The sequence below is a fragment of the Mustela erminea genome, chromosome 6, assembly GCF_009829155.1.
Source record: "Mustela erminea isolate mMusErm1 chromosome 6, mMusErm1.Pri, whole genome shotgun sequence".
Lineage (NCBI taxonomy): Eukaryota > Metazoa > Chordata > Mammalia > Carnivora > Mustelidae > Mustela > Mustela erminea.
The window spans coordinates 123,146,075-123,165,560 of NC_045619.1; the positions used below are offsets into that span (position 1 = coordinate 123,146,075).

The 19,486-nt window shown below is 38.2% G+C and overlaps 1 protein-coding gene across 1 annotated transcript in view; it reads left to right on the top strand.

Annotated features, from left to right (window-relative positions):
• MALRD1 (MAM and LDL receptor class A domain containing 1) overlaps positions 1-19,486 on the top strand; it is a 763,833-nt gene that overhangs the window by 152,590 nt on the left and 591,757 nt on the right. Inside the window, exons 16-19 of the mRNA XM_032349560.1 lie at positions 10,666-10,818; positions 11,226-11,331; positions 11,801-12,168; positions 15,855-16,267. Of these exons, the coding sequence (XP_032205451.1) occupies positions 10,666-10,818; positions 11,226-11,331; positions 11,801-12,168; positions 15,855-16,267 (1,040 nt within the window). The remainder of the gene's footprint in view (positions 1-10,665; positions 10,819-11,225; positions 11,332-11,800; positions 12,169-15,854; positions 16,268-19,486) is intronic.

A 19,486-nucleotide genomic window follows, 5' to 3' on the forward strand; every position in this document is an offset into this window, starting at 1 on the left:
TCTCCAGAATTTGATTGATTCACTTTCATCAGGGCCTTGCTGTCACCATCAAGCAGAAAGTGTTCTCATTAAAGTCACCAATGATCAAGAGCCAGTGGACCTATCAACAGCATTTGACACCAATAGTTTAATAGTCACTTGACTTCATCTCTATGACACTGGGAACCACTCTTGATTTTTCTCTTGTTTTCATGTCTTGATCTTGCCACTTTGGTTATTTTCTGATTTATATTTCCAGCCTGGCCTTTTCACCTGAACTACAGACTAATTAATATACCCAGATCTCTATTACATGATCACTTGAATACCTAATAGGAATCTCAAATATAGCAAGTCCAAAACTGAGGTCCTGTTTCCTTCTTCTCCCCAAAACCCTGATTATTCATAGTCTTCTCCATTTCATAAATGGTATTTCCATTGTTTCAAATGCTCAGGTCAAAGACTTGGAAATCCTGTTGTTTCATCTCTTTTTCTCACGCTCCATAACTGATGTCAGTTAATTCTGTTATGTCTGTCTCTAAAATATAACCAGAATGCCTCATTTTTGTCTCATTGTTACCACCCTGGTCTAGACCATTATCACTTCTTATCTGAAAAATTTTAAAATATTTTGTTTACTTATTTGACAGACAGAGATCACATTTGGGCAGAGAGAAAAGCAGAGAGAGAGAGGGCGGGAAGCAGGCTCTCTGCTAAGCAGAGAGCCCGATGTGGGGCTTGATCCCAGGATCCTGAGATCATGACCTGAGCCAAAGGCAGAGGCTTAACCCACTGAGCCACCCAGGCGCCCCTTCTTACCTGAATTTTTGAGGTATCCTTTTCTTTTCTTGCTGATGTCACCCACTTTTGCCTTCTTTCAGTACAGTAGCCATGGGGATGAGATTAAGTCAGAATTTGTCACTCTTCTCCTTAAAACATCCCAATTGTTTCCAGTATCACAAAGCCAAAAAAATTAAAATGACCGCTCTGATTTCATCTGTTCCTCTCCCTCACTTACTCTTCTGGAGACATCATAGTCTCTGATATTTCTGGAATATGAAAGGCATGCTCTTGCCTCAGTGCTCCTTTCCTTTATCTTCCTCTGTGTTGAGTCATCTTTACCTGCATAGTCACATGCTTTGCTTCCTCACCTGCATCTCCCAGGAGTTTCTGGTTGCCAGCTTCTCTGTGACACTTCCCTTGATCACCATCTATGAACACCCTTCTCTGTAATGCTCTATTTCTTTCTTTCTTTTTCTTCTTTGCCTTATTATCATCAAATGAATTATATATATTTTACTTTATTCTTTTGTTTTTTCACTTTTGTTGTTTCTCCCCTAATGTCCCTACCCTTCTCACTCACATTATTTTAACTCCATGAGGACAGAGATTTTTTTTCTGCTTTCTTTCTCCCATTTTAATTTACTATGTTCTTAGAAGACCCTGTGCCTGTGCCAAACATATAGCATGTACTCAGTACATGTTTGCCAAACGAATGAAGAGTGAATGAACGAGTATATGTTAGTTATTCTGTTGTCTTCATTGCCTGTTTGCTTATAAATTTCCCACACTAGATTCTAAGCTCATTATTGGTGATTACTATATATATATATATATATATATATATATATATATATATATATATCTACACAAAATACTTCTATATTTTGTGCACACACACACACACACACACACACACACACAGTATTTAATTTACTGTGTGTTGAGAAATGTGAAAGGTCTGAAACTTTCCCCTACTTATAAGCCAACAAGTTAGCCTGCCATAATTTCATGGATGCTGGCAAAGTGGGTGAGGCTCCTGGCTCAGGACAAAAGGACGTATGATTATGGTGTAACACACAGCATAAGTGTCAAGATTGCCCTTGTTCCTCTTGCTCCCTGAGCCCCAGGATCAGCACAGAGAGGTCCAGGTGGATGTACACATGAAATAGCTTTTGCATCAAAGCTAAGAAAACCTGAGTTTATGGAATCCAAATCTTGTATAGTGGGATTCAAGCATATGTGTCTGTCCTCTGAGGAAGACATTTTCCTTATTATATCATACAAGGTAATAGCTTGCCCTCTGTTATAGGTGGAGTCACTACCTCTGTTTATCCTTAAAAGGATGGTCTGGAACAAAGGGGTGGTTAAGGGCTCAGTTTATAAGATATGCACAACATGAGAGACCCATGGAGAATTGTGTCCCAGCACTGTCTTTGTTGGTCAGATTACAGGAGACCCTTAAAACCATATGTAGAATAAGGTAATTAATCATTTTTATTTCAAATGCAATAATTTTGAATACCAGATGTTATTATTTATGCATTGGTGCTCCTTTAAAAGATTTCATTACTTCTATTTATTTATATAGACATCTTTTTTGTTACATGGTACTTTTTTAAAAAAATATATTTTATTTATTTGACAGAGAGAAAGATCACAAGTAGGCAGAGAGGCAGGCAGAGAGAGGGGGAAGCAGGCTCCCTCTGAGCAGAGAGCCTGATGCGGGGCTCAATCCCAGGACTCTAAGATCATGACCTGAGCCGAAGGCAGAGGCTTAACCCATTGAGCCACCCAGGTGCCCCTACATGGTACTTTTATACATATTTCTTGACTATATTATATTTTAAATCACTAACAAATATTAACTATTAATGAAGTCTACAGTTATTTTAACATTATTATAACTTCAAACATATAACCATTTGAATGCATGAAAAAGCCTGAAAGATCATGTTCTAAAATAGTGAATATGGTATTAATGCATTTGAGGTTTATAATAATCTCTTTTTTTTAAAGATTTTATTTATTTATTTGATGGACAGAGATCACAAGTAGGCGGAGAGGCAGGTAGAGAGAGAGGAGGAAGCAAGCTCCTCATGGAGCAGAGAGCCTGATGTGGGGCTCAATCCCAGGACCCTGGGATCATGACCCGAGCCAAAGGCAGAGATTTTTTAAACCACTGAGCCACCCAGGTGCCCCTATAATAACCCCTTTTTAATCAAATAAAGTACAGCCTCGATTAACTTAAGACAGTGCACTAGAATACTCAGCTAACTTTTGTCCCCCGTCATGCAACTTTCAGGAGGGTCATGAAATCTAGTGAAAGAAAGAAACTTACGGAGAGGTAATGTAGTGGACTTCCAGTTATTATAAACATGCCTCTGAGATACTGCGGGTTCAGTTCCAGACCACTGGAGCAAAGCAAGTATTGCAATAAAGCAAATCAGTTGTTTGGTTTTCCAGTTCTGTTTTCACTATGCAGCAGTCTTTTAAGTGTGCAATGGCATTATGTCTAAAATAACAATGTACATACCTTAATTAAAAAATACTTTACTGCTAAAAAAAATGCCATCATCTAAGCTTTCAAGGAGCCATAATAGTTTTGCTGGTGGAAGTTCTTGCCTCTGTGTTGATGGCTGCTGACTGATCAGGATGGTGTTTGCTGAAGATTGGAGTAGCTATGACAATTTGTTAAAATAAGACAATGCAATTTGCCACATCAATTGGCTCTTCCTTTCACGAACAGTTCTCTGTAGCATGTGATGCTGCTTGATAGCATCTTACCCTCAGTATAACCTCTCTCATAATCGGAGTCAGTCCTCTCAAACCCCGTTGCTGCTTGATCAACTAAGTTTGTATAGTATCCTGTGTCCTTTGTTGTCATTTCAACAACCTCCATAGATCCTTCCCCAGGAGTAGGAGTAGGTTATACATCCAGGAAAACCACTTTGCACATCCATAACAAGCAAATCCTTACTTGTTCAAGTTTTTCTTTTTTTCACTTTTAAAACCATCATTTTTGGCATTAATACTTTTTTTTAAAATAAATTTCAAGTTTTTATTTAAATTCTAGTTAACATACAGTGCAACATTGATTTCAAGAGTAGAATTCAGTGATTTATCATTTATGTGTAATACCCAGTGCTCATCCCAAGTGCCCCCCATCACCCATTTAGCCCATCCCCCGCCCACCTCCCCTCCAACCCTGTTTGCTCTCTGTAGCTAAGAGTCTCTTATGGTTTGCTTCCCTCTTTTTTCTCTCTTTCTTTTCCCCCTTAGCCTGTGTTCATCTGTTTTATTTCTTAAATTCCACATATGAGTGAAATCAGACGGTACTGGTCTTTCTCGGACTTCTTTCACCCAAGCTTTCTTAGGAGATTGCAGCAATTCAGTCACATCTTCAGGCTCTCCCTCTAACTCTAGTTCTCTTGCTGTTTCCACCCCACCTGCAGATACTACCTCCACTGAAGTTTTGAGCCCCTCAAAGTCATCCCTGGGAGTTAGAATCAACTTCTTCCAAATTCCTGTTTATGTTGACATTTTGACTTCTTCTCATGAGTCCTGAATGTTCTTATTGGCATCTAGTATGGTCAGTCCTTTCTAGCAGGCTTTCAGTAGTCTTTGCCCAGGGGCACCAGAGAGGAGTCACTGTCTTTGGCAGCTATAGCTTTATAAAATGCATTTCTGAAATAATAAACCTTGAAAGGTGCAGTGACTCCTTGATCCGTGGGCTGCAGAATGGATGTTGTATTAGCAGGCATACAAACAACACTGATCCATTGTACCTCTCCATCAGAGCTCTTGGGTGACCAGATGCATTGTTACTGAGCAGCCATATTTTGAATCTTTTTTTTTTTTCCTTTCCCCTGAGCAGTAGGTTCAACAGTAGGCATAAAATAGTCAGGAAACCATGTCATAAATAGATGAACAGTCATCTGGGCTTTGTAGTGGCATTTATAGAGCACAGATGGGAGATTTAGCATAATTCTTAAGGGCCCTAGGATTTTCAGAATGGTAAGTGAGTATTGGCTTCAACTTAGAGTCACCAGCTGTGTTAGCCCCTCACAAGCCCCTAGCAATAGCCCTTTGAAGCTTTGAAGCCAGGCATTGAGTTCTCTCTTGCTATGGTAGTCCTAGATGGCATCTTCTTCCACTAGAAGGCTGTTTAATCTACATTGAAAATCCATTGTTCAGTGTGGCTGCTTTCAGTAATGACCTTAGTTAGCTAGATCTGCTGGAGATCTTGCTGAGCTTCCACATCAACATGCGCTTCTTCACCTTGGACCTTCATGCTATGGAGATGACTTCTTTCCTTAAACCTCATGAACCAGCCTCTGCTAGTTTCAGACTTTTCTTCTGTAGCTTTGTCACCTTTCTCAGCCATCATGGAACTGAAGAGAGTCAGGACCTTGCTCTGGATGAGGCTTTGGCTTGGGGGAGTGTTGTGGCTGATTTGATCTTCTGTCCAGACCACTCTGACTTTCTCCATATCGACATTAAAGCTGCTTTATTTTCTTATCATTTGTTTGCTTAAAAGTGCTTAAAAGTCACTTTTAATTTCTTTCAAGAACTTTTCCTCTGCATTCACAACTTGGCTAACTGCTTGCTAGGTTAAGAGACCTAGCTTTTGGCTTATCTCAGCTGTTGACATGTCTTCTTCCCTAAGCTTAATCATGTCTAATTTTTGATTTAAAGTGAGAGACATGTGACTCTTCCATTCACTTGAAGAGTTAGAGGGTACTGTAGGGTTATTAATGGGCCTACTTTCAATGTTGTTGTATCTCAGGGAATAAGAGAGGCCAGAGGAAAGGGAGAGAGACTGGGGAGTGGCTGGTCAGTAGAGCAGTTAGAACACACACATTTATTAAGTTTGCCATTAAGTTTGAGTGGGCACTGTTTGTGGTGCTTCAAAACAATTACTGTGGTAACATCAAAGATAACCGATTATAGATCACCATAGCAAATATAATAATAAAAAGTTTGAAATACTGTGAGAATTACCAGAATGTGACCAGAATTACCAGAATGAGGTGAGCAAATGGAAAAAATGGAACCTGTAGATTTGTTTAACGTAGGGTTGCCATAAGCCTTCAATTAGTTAAGAACAAAAACAAAAGTAATATTTGTGAAGTGCAGTAAGACAAGTTATGCCTTTATTATTATACAGTTTAAGGTCTACTTCTAGAGCATGCCCTGTAGTTATACATGTTTAGATTTTATATGATCTTGCATTAAAAACTCAAAGCAAAGTGCTTGGCATGTAATAGTTCTAAAATTATAAGTTATCATTATTATTACTTTAACTACAAATGCAGTATAATTTTTTAAGAGCACAGACTTTGACATCAGGTCCCGGTTGGAATTTTGTCAGTAATAATGACCCCCGTAAATTATATGTTAATCCTCTTTCACCCTTATCTTTCTCGTCTCTAAAATGGGTGCAGAAATATGTTCTGTATTTAAGAGAATTAGAGACAATGTGACATATGCAATAAATGGATGTCTTTCATACAACAGTTATGTCTTTACTGGTTTAGATCTCTCTATAAACTACAGTGTGCCCTTCAGATGGGCTTTAGGTTTCTAATTTTTACAATTACCACTTACACGTTTAGCCATTTTTCTTTTTTTTTTCCCCTGAGAATCTTTTGTTCATGTGGCTGAAACCAGAGGGGGTTTGGAGTTCAGCTACATGATGTATAAGAACATATGTCCTCCTATAAAATTTTGTTTTCTTTTTCTTTCCTTTTTTTTTTTTTTAAAGATTTTATTTATTTATTTGAGAGGAAAGAGTGAGAAAGAACATGAGACGGGAGAGGTCAAAGGGAAAAGCAGTCTCCCTGTGGAGCTGGGAGCCTGATGTGGGACTCGAATCCAGAACTTGATCCTGGGACTCCAGGATCATGACCTGAGCCGAAGGCAGTTGCTTAACTAACTGAACCACCCAGGCACCCTGTTTTACTTTTCTTTAAAGCACTTACCTTAACTGAGTAATTATTAATTAATTATTAAGGTTTTTTTTTTTTTAATAGCAGTTTTAGAGTCACAGAAAAGTTGAGGAAAAAGTAGAGATTTTCTATCTACCTCCTCTACCCTGTCTCTCTCTCTCTCTCTCTCTCTCTCTCACACACACACACACACACACACACAGCTTCTCCTACATCAGCATTTGGCAATATGGGAGGGTGAGGTGGGGTGGGGAGGTTTTGTTACAACTGATGAATCTACACCGATACCCAGATAATCACCCAGAGCCCATAATTTATATTAGGATTCACTCTTGGTATTGTACATTCTGTGGGTTTGGAAGAATCTGTGGTACAATCTGTCAATATGGTGTCATGCAGAGTATTTTCATTGCCATAAAGATGCTCTGTGCTCCACTAGTCAGCCCTCCCCCTACCTCCAACTTCTGGCAGCTACTACTCCTTTTACTGTCTTCACGGTTTTGCTTTTCCCAAAATGTCATATAGTTGAAAGCCTACAGTATGGGCCTTTACATACTGGCTTCTTCCACTTTGTAATATGCATTTAAGTTTCCTCCATGTCTCTTCATGGCTTGATAGCTCATTTCTTTTTATTGCTGAATGATATTCCACTGTTCCACTGTCTGGGCGTACCACCATTTATTTAACCATTCACCTACTGAGGGACACTTCTGTCGCTTCCAAGTTTTGGCAATTAGGAATAAAGCTGCTAAAAAAAAAAAAAAAAAGGAAAAAATGCTGCTGTAAATATCCATATACAGGTTTTTGTGTGGATGTAAAATTTTGAGTTTATTGGGTAGATACTAAGAAGCACTTTCCTATAAATTTTCAAGTCTTTGCATGGGACCCAAATTATCAGCTCGGACACTTTCTACCTTTCATGTTTATGGCTTACACATGATTTTCTGTAGGGATCATCTCAAACCATCAAAGAAGTTCTGACAGTGAATTTGATATAAGGCCATCTGATTCTGTATTTTTCCCCCTCACAAGGTTCCTTGGCTCCTACATAAATTTATCTTCTTCCGTCTCAGTGCAAAGCTCTCAGCATGACCGTGATAGTATAAAAGGCTGGAGCTGTGTGTCAGTCCACCGAGCATCCCCGGCACCCTTTCCTCAGGGGTAGCTACTGAAATTATATTTATGCAACTAATAGAGGCTACAAGGGTCATTTTGCTAAATATTAATAAAAGCTGCTGTGGAGTCACTAGCTTTTTAACCCATATCCATAGAAATAGATAATTTTAAAAAATTTATATCAACAGACATTGTCTTATGAACTTAATAGCTCCTAGCACAAAGCTTGGTACAAGATAAACCCTGTAATAGTGGTAACTGATTGTTCTTGCAAATTATGAGGATAACTGAGATGATGATATGATGATAACTGAGAAAGTTGATCGTGAGGCCCCAGAAAAGTGAACAATCTTTGAACCTCAATTATCAAAATGTACCAGGATATTGTATTTTAAGTCAGGAAAAGACATACATAATTTTCAGCAACTGTTCTAATGAAGTATGTACTTGGTAAACAGCTAACCAGATTAATTTCAGGTGACCTTATTACATCTCTGATCAGCTTAGGTGAATTTTAAAGTGTGTATAGAAATCTAAATATTTAGGAACAAAGTAGATGAGACAGGTGTATTTGAAGTTTAACAACATAACCATCTGTTAAAGATTGATTTTTTTTTTTTGATGGGCTTTATCTAGAGAACTAGTAAATTGCCATAATGGTTCCTGAAATTTTACTACCATTAGAATATTCATTTATTTCTACATCAGTATCTCCCTGGACAGTAGACAATAGAGGATAAGACTCCCTTTCCAGGTAGCTATGTGGGATAACTATTCCAGAGCAGCAATACCTCCTTTCCTTTCCTTTGCATAAAACAACTCCTGGATCCTCTTCTTCTTCTTCTTCTTTTTTTAATTTTTGGATTGTCTGAAATAGCAATAAAAAGCAATATATATATATATATATATATAAAATTGCTTTCCCAGGAATTGAAATGGCACCTACATATTTTGAAACCCCTAAAATCTGGATAATTTATATATTATATATTTATAAACAGAGATGGCCTTTGAAAATATAGTCTTAAATATTCTGAGCATTTATCCCTAACTTATCATAATTATCATTATTATTTTTCAACTTTGAGCAGCATTTAATTGTCTCTCCACAAATTTGTAAACTTTACTCGAGAAATCTTCATTCTAAGTATAACTAATTTGTTGATTTTTCTGATTTCTAATAAAATATAGTTATTCCCTGCTTATTAAAGTTGATGCAACATTTTATTATTTTATTTGTGTCCTTTCTCAAGATTTATTTTTTTAAATAAAAAAATTTAAAAATTTTTAGAGATTTATTTATTTTAGAGAGGGGGAGGGGGAGAAGCACAGAGAGAGAGAGTCTCTAGCAGGCTCCCTGATGAGCACTGAGCTTGATGGGAGGGCTTGGTCCCATAACCCTGAGATCATGACCTGAGCCAAATCAAGAGTCAGATGCTTAGATGACTGAGCCACCCAGGTGCCCCAAAGTTGCTGCAACATTTTAAAAGTATCATACATTCTCATTGATTTTTGGTCTCATTTTCAAGTTACTCTGCCAGTAACTTGATAGAAAGCAAGCATATTTTTGAAATCAGATATTTTTTAGAAACTTAAAATATAATACTTATAATATTTATAAATATTTTTAAAAAATTGTATTTATGATATTACAGCTCACTTCACCTTCCTCCCTGTGTAGGTAAAGCATTTTCAAAATTGAAAATGATTTATCATTAGGTTCAGTGAGTGATTTATTGTATACTTTTGTTCCCTAAGCTTAGTGCTTTCTTCCTAAGTCTTTTTATAAGGGAACATCTATGCAAATTACTACTGTATCCTTGGATATAAATAACCAGTGACCAAGGATTCCAGTGCAACAATCATCTGTAGGAGCAAACCTCATTTTGTGTTGTGATATATAGTAACACTGAATGTCCACACTGAACAAACTCAAATTGTGCATTTTGGGTTTATCTTTCATCCAGAATCATAGCAATTAACAGTTATTGTCAATAGTTGCAGAAAGGATATTAGATTTGGGGTGAAAATCTTTGGATTTCAATCCATTTGTACAGTTTCCTAACTCTCTGACCTTGGTTAGATCGGTAACTTCCCTGAGCTTTCCTTTCTTCATCTGTAAAGCAGTTATAATAATAACACTTTCTTCATTGGGCTGTTGTGAAAGTTGGATCTATATAAAGCATTTAGTACAGGGTCTGTGACATAGGTACTTATTAAGCATTAGCTATAATTCAACACTATTATTATAACTTCCCAGTCCTGCCTTTTCTCTTCCTCTTTTCTTATGGCTTTGTGGAAATTAACTGGTAAATTCTGAAAAGTGGGTCAAATTATTCTTCTCTACACAAATTACACAATGCTTCAGGAAATATTAAGCTTTACAAAATTGCTGATGAATGTTATATTAAATTTAATCTGGATTTTTCAAATATTGATATTTTGGGGAAGTAGCTACTTACCATATTTTAATGTAAAATAATCTGTAGGAATAACTAATTCTTCCAGATGATGTCATAGCAGCAGAGAAATAACACGAGTATCAGAATAAATTAGGTAGAAATTAACATTCTATAACCAAAATGGCTATTAATACTCTTTCTTTGAAAAAATATTTGGTAAAAATTTAATTTCTTGAATTGATAATTCTGCCTTATCAATTTCCAGTATGAAAAGCACAAATCTTTTTTTTTTTTTAAAGAACTGATAGGATCCTTTTTTTCCTCCAAGATGTCTTTTAATGTACTTAGAGAGGTTTAACAAAGTGATAGTTGTACCCTTTCTAAAGTTTGTGAACACTTCGGAGAGTCACCTTAGGAGTCACATTTTGTTTTTTCAGGTTCCAGATGCGACTTTGAAGCAAACAGTTGTGGTTGGTTTGAAGCAATTAGTGGGGACAATTTTGACTGGGTATGGAACTCTAGAAGTAACCTTTCCACTGAATTTGAGCAACAGGCCCCACTTTGGGATCATACTCACAGCACAGCTCAAGGTAAGAAACAAGGAGAGGCTGGCTGTCACTCCTTCCCTTCACCCTTGGTCAGGTCTGTTCAGAGAAAGAGAAGCATTTGAAGTTCTATGCAACAAATAGTGTGACAGCTCAGTTATGCTTATGTTTGTTATTATGAAGTGACTCCTTTATGGGTGGTGGGGAGAGATAGAGATATATAGATATAATTTTGGCTGAATTCACTGAAATCATTAACTTTTTACATCATTTTAACCTAGAGGGGGATACTAGTTTAGTTCCTGCAAGAGTAAATTTGACTAACAATCACTTTTATTGATTTTTAATGGTTTAGTCTTAATTTTAATCAGACACAGAGCTTAGGATGGGGTTAAGGGGCAGGTGTGTCAGCTCAGTCTGCTAACTTAAAATTTGTATTTGTGTCCCAATAGGGCATTTCATGTTCATTCTGAAGAAAAGCAGAAGCTTGTCACAAGTTGCCAAACTCCAGAGCCCAACCTTTAGCCAGGCGGGACCTGGATGCACGCTTTCCTTCTGGTAAATTCTAGAAACTGTGGTCAGATACCCTTACAGCCCTGTGGTTGCAGGCACACTCCTGCACCTATCAGACTTTATGATTTGCCCCTGGTTTTGCTTTAAAAGTAGGTATTGTGTTAGATTTACACAGTTAGAATTTTTCTTAGGAACACATTGTCAGCATTTGTTGTGTTCTTCCTTTGGAGGAAAGGGACTCTTTCCCTCCGACAGTGGATTATAATTTAATTAACTCTGCCTCCCCTATTCTGAACTGAACTCCTTGAGAAAGGCTCCCCGGGTCCTGCGAGCCAGAGTGTGCCCCTCAGAAGATAAGCTCTCGCGTATGAGCAGCCGCAATTACTGCAGGAAAGAAAGGCGTCCGTTGTGTTAGCTAATTATTAATTGGCTGTTGATCAAGCGGAAGAGCCTGTAAGTTAAAAGTTTAGTCTGTGCCATAAATCATTTCCATTCCTTGTGTTGCCTTTTTCAGGTTTTATAACTACGGTCTGTCAGTGGGGGCCGCTGAGCTCCAGCTACACGTGGAAAATTCCAGTGACCCCACCGTACTCTGGAGAGTTTTATATAACCAGGGCAACCAGTGGTCACAGGCGACTGTTCAGCTTGGACGCCTCACTCAGCCCTTCCATTTGTCTCTAGATAAAGTCAGTCTTGGCATTTATGATGGAGTCTCCGCGATTGATGACATCAGATTTGAAAATTGTACTCTTCCGCTTCCTGCGGACAGCTGCGAAGAGCCAGATTTCTTCTGGTGTCGACGCAGCAAAGCTTGCGTAGAGAAGCTTCTGTTATGTGATCTGGTAGATGATTGCGGTGATCACACTGATGAAGATGACTGTGGTAAGTATTTTATTATTTCTCTCTCTCTCTTTTTTTTTTTTTTTTGGTCCTTCTTATTTTGATAGTGGGGATCTTGATTAGTTCAGTGTTTTCTAGCCTGCTGAGGCAAAGACACGAAGCATTGTTCCAAAGTTGATGACTACGATGAGTGATGAATTAGTTGAGCTACCAATATTTGTTATGGTGACTGAGGAACTAGTTACTAGAGATACAATGCTGAACACAACTACTGAGTCTCAGATCTCAGGAAGCTTACGGTCTAATCGAGGAGATGGATGTTATTTGAATATTTAAAAAAGAAATACAATCTGGCAGCTTTGGTGGGAGATACAGAGAGGGAAGCTGTGACTTTTTATAATGGTATTGAACTTCCTAGAGGTGACAACTTCGCTGAGCTCTGAAAAGTAAGAAGTCAGAGTGTCTGTGCAAAAGCCCTCATAAGTGACTGCATGGCAGGCGGAGGCCAGCCAGTGTGGCTGGAGGGGGCGTGTGAAGGGGATGGGGGGTGCAGCACGAGGACAGGAATGTGGGGGAGGCCAGATCTGCAGATCTTCATTGTCCATATTAGGGAGGTTTTTCTTCATCTGAAGGTTTTTAATAAGGAAGGTAATATAAAAAATTGGCATATTAAAGCATGTCACTGTGGCTACAGTGTGATGAGTGGGCTGGAGGAGAGTGGGTTCAGAAGACCCATCGGTAGGCCGTTGCGGTGGTCCCTGAGGACGGGTCGGCATCCCAGCCGGAGTGATGGAGATGGAGGGATTGCTATTTGGGGAAATGTTTGGAAGGAACATTTGATGATGTTTTGGCTACAGGGAGCAGAGATAGATAAGCTGATAGATAGGCTGTCAAAGATAAGTCTTGAGTTTCTGGTTTAAATTACCACAAAGCTTATGGTATCTGATGATAACATGTGTTCTACAGTTTTATGAACCTAGATCCAGAGAGTGCCCACTGCACATACTCCTGAAAATGAATCAGAAGCTCATAGCTGTTTTTTTTTTTTTTTCAATTACAAAAAATCATTCAGAAAAAGAGTTTGCATCTTCCCTTGTTTTGGAAATAGCAACAATTCTTAAAATTCAAGCTATATGCTTATTACATTGAGAGGCTAATTATACATCAGAGAGAAGCCATAAAATGGTTGGTACATCATAGGAAATCCTGCATTAAGAAATTTCCATATAAAGTATTATAGAGAGTCCTGCATATATGTGGTCTTTGATACAGTCAGGTGGATTGAAGTCAGAATTACCATGTGTCTCATTACACAACTAATACTTGAGTGGATAGAAATAAAGTTGATAGTTTAGACAATGGCTAACACAAGAAATGTTACTTGTCCTCAAGGTAATTTATTTGTTCAGATTTAGAAAGCTTTTTCATCTTTTTGAAGCTCTCTGAATCCCCCTCCTCAAAAAAAAAAATTGGTATGTTGCTAAAAATAAGCAAGTTATCCTTCAAATCACTCAGGGCTAACTTAGAATGGAATTACTGGCAGTACAAATGTAATATGAGAATCTTCTTGTGACTAAATATTAATGAAAGAGAATAGGAGTGGCATTAGATGGTGAGTTTCTCTCACAGCTGTCCATATAGACATATTATTGGTTGGAATAGAACCATTAGACATCCAGAAATCGCTGTCATGTTTCCTAAAGTTGCCCATGTTTAGAGACAGGGTCTTTTATTTAAAGGTGGAGTTGTACACATTCCCTTTTGAAATACAGATCGCACATATAGTCCATAGGAAGACAGGCAATATCAAAATCTGTTGGCTTGAGTGCCAGTTTTATGTCAAAAAACTTAGCAGTTTGACATTCTCCTTCTGCTCCACAACCAAAGACTGACACCTGGGGAGTACAGCGCAGGTCCCCAGTTCACGTCACAGCTGGGCTTGATGAGTCACAAGTGAGGAAATATCAAATGAAAGCTCATCTTTCATTTGACATTTACTCACTGGGTTCCCTTCATTAGGTCTAAGCTCCCGTTCTGTGGTTTGCAGAGACAGATGATCTGTTCTTGCCTGGCTGCATTTATCCACATATGCCTGTCTTTACTGTTTCAGAATATTTATTCCCCTTTGGCAAAAAGTGCATTTACTAAGATGAATAGTTAAAGGACAGCTGACATTTATTTAAAAAAAAAAAAACCAACTTATGTAAATGAAGCCAAAAGGTAGAACTCCTCGTTAATTCTAAATCCTGTTCTTTCTGCCCAAATAACGCTAAATGTATATTCTCTGGCATTTATTCTACACAAATCCTGGGTGTCAACAAAAATGCTCACATCCCCCAAAATGAATACATTCCTATATTATGCTAGAAATTACGGTAGATTGGCTAGTTGACAAGGGACAAGTCAATTCTTCGTAAGTGCTTTCAATTCTTCTAGAGACTGAGGGGAGTTTAAAGTTTAAAAGCTCCAGCTCAAAGGAGCCGCAGTGGTGGGAAGGAAAGACTGCCTCCCAGGGGACAGAGCACAACAGGAAGCATAAATAGGGAAGGAGAGAGGCGTGAGGTGTTTAAGCATGTGGGGAAGATGGTATATGAGAAATGAAAGGATAGTTAGGGACGAACAGGAAGTTAATTTCATTTGGGAAAGGGGAGGATTGAAAGAAGAGTTTAGATTTAAGTTTAGATCAAGTGAGTATATGTTATAGGAATTTGAATAGAGGAGGAAAATGATAAATTGCCATGGAAGGTGAATGAATGGTCGTTCTGGCACTGGGGCCAGGAGACATTTGGAACTGGGCCAAGATGGAACCAGAGGGAGGAGTTTTTCAGCATGAGGTCTGGAAAACATTGACATCAGAATCCTTTTGGGTGCTTGTTAAAAATATGGATTCCTGGGCTTCACCCCGTATCTGACAAGCTAGTACTTGTATGGGGCTTCACCATGGAGTGGGCGATTCTACCAAGCTTCAGGTGATTCTGAAAGACTGAGCCCTATTAAAATATGACTGTTCTCAGCTCTGCATGTTCGACTCACCAAGGGAGATGATGAAGTATCCTGATATTTGGTGCACGATTTGCACCAGTTACATCAACATCTCTGGGGGCGCCCAGGTGGCTCAGTCGGTTGAGTGTCCAGCTCTTGATTTTGGCTCAGGTCATGATCTCAGGGTCATGAGATTGAACCCTGCGTTGGATTTCATGCTCAGCGGGGAGTCTGCTTGACAGTCTCTTTTCCTCTGCCGCCCCCTCCTCCCCACACACACTCTCTCTCTCTCAAATAAATCTTTTTAAAAAAATTAACATCTCTGGAGATGAATTCTGGACCTTGGTGTTTTTTGTTTTGTTTTGATATTTAATGTTCGCTGGTGTTGGGACATTCAGCCGAGGTTGCAATCAGCTGAGCCAGGAGTTGGGCGCCTGGAGCTAGCCGTGGTGTCATGATCATTTGCATGGAGTCACAGTGCTAGAAATGATGAAGGGCTAGGCGTGAAAGGCATTTGGAAGATGATGGCTAAAGTAATGCTGCCTTCAGTCTATAAAATATTATTGCGTGATGTAAATCTAGGATTTATTCACCTTTTAGAAACTTTAATGTTGCATTTAAAAAAAAATGGTTAACCATGTCAGGAGCAAAATATCAAAGAGTTTTCTTAATTGTAGTTATTTTTGTCCTAAATTATTCATTCATTCATTCATTCATTTATTTTCTATTATTTAATGCAATTTCAGTACCTGAACTCCAGTGTAACTTTGAAAATGGAATTTGTAACTGGGAACAAGATACAGAAGATGACTTTGATTGGACCAGGAAGCGTGGTCCAACTTCGACACTTAATACAGGGCCCATGAAGGATAACACTTTGGGCACAGCTAAAGGACACTATCTCTACATAGAATCTTCGGAGCCACAGGTTTTCCAAAACAGAGCTGCTTTGCTCAGCCCTGTCCTCAATGCCACCAGTACAGAGGGCTGTACCTTCCGCTTCTATTACCACATGTTTGGAAAGCACATTTACAGGCTGGCCATCTACCAGCGAGTCTGGAGTAACACAAGAGGACAGCTGCTGTGGCAGATATTTGGGAATCAAGGCAACAGATGGATAAGGAAACACCTCAGTGTTTCCAGCAGGCAGCCTTTTCAGGTATGGATAATGGATTTCATTATGTGTGTTTAAAATGCATCAGAATGTCTAAGGAATATGAAAGATTCCTCTAACCTTGAATTAAAAGCAAGTGGAATTTGATCAAAGTTACTTCGAAATACATTTATCATTCAATTAAGGGTGTACCAGAGCTTGTTAAGTTGTTTTCCTCCTCGACTACCCCCAATAATGTGTGATTAAAATTTCTAAAGGTGGACACATGGTATTGGCAACAGCTGCAGGTCCCTCTGACTTGAAGTCATTTTTCTACTGAAATAAAAAATCTGGAGGGAAAAAGAGTTCTGCACAATTTCTGGTGTTCTGCCAAATGTTCAGATTCTAAGATCTCTTATTTTGAATATTTCATTTGACTTCTCCACATTTTGTAGGTAAGTAACAAAAATTCGAGAGGAGTGCGTGCTTTGTTGGAGAATCACACAGCTACTCTGGGACCAAGCCAGAGGTCAGTCTAGCTAGGTCACCCCACTCCTGGTGGAGTAGTTCTTTACTTCTTTACTCTGAGTCTCGGACCTTCTCCTAAAAGGAAAACTTAGAATGGCAAGTTTAAATGCTTATGTGACTTTTGTAGTTTGGTGGAGGAATTTTCCATCTATTATCTCTTTGATTCCCTCAGCAATTCCCTCAAGTGGGTACGTCTGGCTTCCTTTTTGTCAGTTTTACAGATAGGAATAATAAAAAAAAAAAAGCCACCGAGGTGGTTATTTATATCTGGTCAAAGAGATGGTGAACAGCAGAATGGGGACTTGAACTGGAAGCTGAGGTTTCCGATTAATTCTCATTCATTCCCTTCCTTATATATCATGTAGCTTGTCACATGTAGGAGGGTTGAATATTTTGTTCTTTTCGCCTTTGCACAAATAGATCTACATATAATATATGGAGAGAGACTTCTTACCTCTCTTGGCTAAACATTTTTTTTTTTTTTTTGCTTTCTTATATAGGCTGAGTTTCTCTGTTACCCTAATTTTAAAGTACTGCCTCTTTCTAATTGTCTTCACAGCTTTGTAGCCAAGAACTTAGCTCCAGGCCCCCCATTAAGAGCCATCATAGATATACATCATATATGACTCACTAGAAAACACACTGAAATTAGTTATTTGTCTAAATAGGCATAAGATGAAATCATGAGAACTGATCTGCTGCACACAGAGAGTTTAGCTGTAACGGTAAGACGGGTGTAATCATAAGATGAAATTGAAGGAAGGTTCTTTGACTTTTATTTAATAATAGTTCATCCACTTCAAATTAATTCTTAATATTTAATCAGGTGAATTGTAATTTGGGTCAAACTAGTATTCAGTGGATAAACTCTCCTTGTGATATTTACTCAAGAATTGGTTGCCAGGAGAAAAATCATCTTGGCAAGGGAGCTGCTTCACATTCAGATGAACATGGAACTAACCAAGGAATCCTTTAGTTATGAATCTGAAATATAGAAATTGGGGTTTGAAACCCATTTTGGGTTATATATGGAGTTCTGTTTGATTTCATCCAGTGGTTCTTCTAGGGTTTTGGTTTTTTTCCATGACATTCAGGCATGAAAAGGTGAAATCAGATTGTGCATGCCATGTAGGTTAATTATTTAAGAGTGTAAAAATTGGGTCCAGTTGAAGCAGCCAGATACTTTTCTTCATTGAATGAGTATACGTAGTTGTTGCAAGAGCAGCAATAACCAAGATTTTATTCAACTATGATATTGTTGGTGAAACTACCTAGTATCAACCCAGGAGGTAACGTGCTCATTAAATGTTTATTTCAAAGAAAAAATCAAGGATTTTTCAGGGATTTTGTTCAACAGAAGTGTAGTTACCTCCTGTCCTGATACACTGTTTTTACACCATCATTAGCTATGTTTCTCATGCTGTGCATCCATCACTATGACTTACATGTTCAATAATCAGAATTCCGTAACTGCCACTCACCTTCAACTATTTTGTCCAATACACCTCCTCCTTCCCCTCCAGCAACCACCAGTTAGTGGTCCGTATTTATAGGTCTCATTTTGCTTTTTGTTTGTTTATTCATTTTTTTTAAAACTTCCAGATAGTGGAATTATATGGTATTTTTCTGATGTATTTCACTTAGCGTAGTATCCTCTAGGTTAATCCTTGTTGTCTCAAATAGCACATCTCAGCCTTTTTATGGCAATACAGTATTCCTGTGTTGTGTGTGTGTGTGTGTGTGTATGTGTGTGTCACTTCTTTCTTACCCATTTGTCTTTTGATGGACACTTAGTTTGCTTCCATAGCTTGACTATTATGAATAATTCTGTAGTAAACATATGAGTGCATATATCTTTTCAAATTAGTGTCTTTGTGGTTTTTTGGGTAAATACTCAATACTGGAATTACTGGGTCATATGATATTTCTATTTGTAATTTTTTGAGCAACCTCCATTCTGTTTTCCACAGTGGCTGCTCCAGTCTGCATTCCCACCAACAGTGTAAGTTCCTTTTTCTTCACATCTTTTCTAACATTCTTTATCTCTTGTGTTTTTGGTTTTAGCCATTTTGACAGGTATATAGTGATATCTCATGGTGGTTCTAATTTGCAGCTACCTGATAATTAGTGACGTTGAGCATCTTCTTATGTGTCTGCTGGCCATCAGTATATCTTTGGAGAAATGTCTGTATATGTCATTTGCCCATTTTTTAATTGTTTTTTTTTTGGTGTTGATTTATGTAAGTTCCTTATATATTTTGGATATTAACCCCCAATTGTATATATCGTTTGTAAATATCTTCTCTTCTTCAGTAGGTTGTCTTTTTGTTTTGTTGGTTGCCTTTGCTGTGCAGAAGCTTTTTATCTTGATGTAGCCCCAATCGTTTACTTTTGATTTTGTTTCTTTGCCTCAGGAGACATATCAAGAAAAATAGTGCTATGGCTGAGGTCTGGGAAATGACCACCTGTTCTCTCTTCTAGGATTTTTATGGTTTCAGGTCTCACGTTTAGGTCTTTAATCCGTTTTGACTTGGTGTGTGTTATTAAAAAGTGGTTTGGTTTCACTCTTTTTCATGTAGCTGGACAGTATTCCCAGCACCATTTATTGAATTGACTGCCTTTTCTCCAATGCATATTCTCGCCTCTTTATTCATAGATTAATTGATAATATAATCATGTATTTATTTCTGAACTCTCTTTTTTATTCTGTTGATCTGTGCATCTATTTTTTGTACCAGTACCCCAAACTGTTTGAAT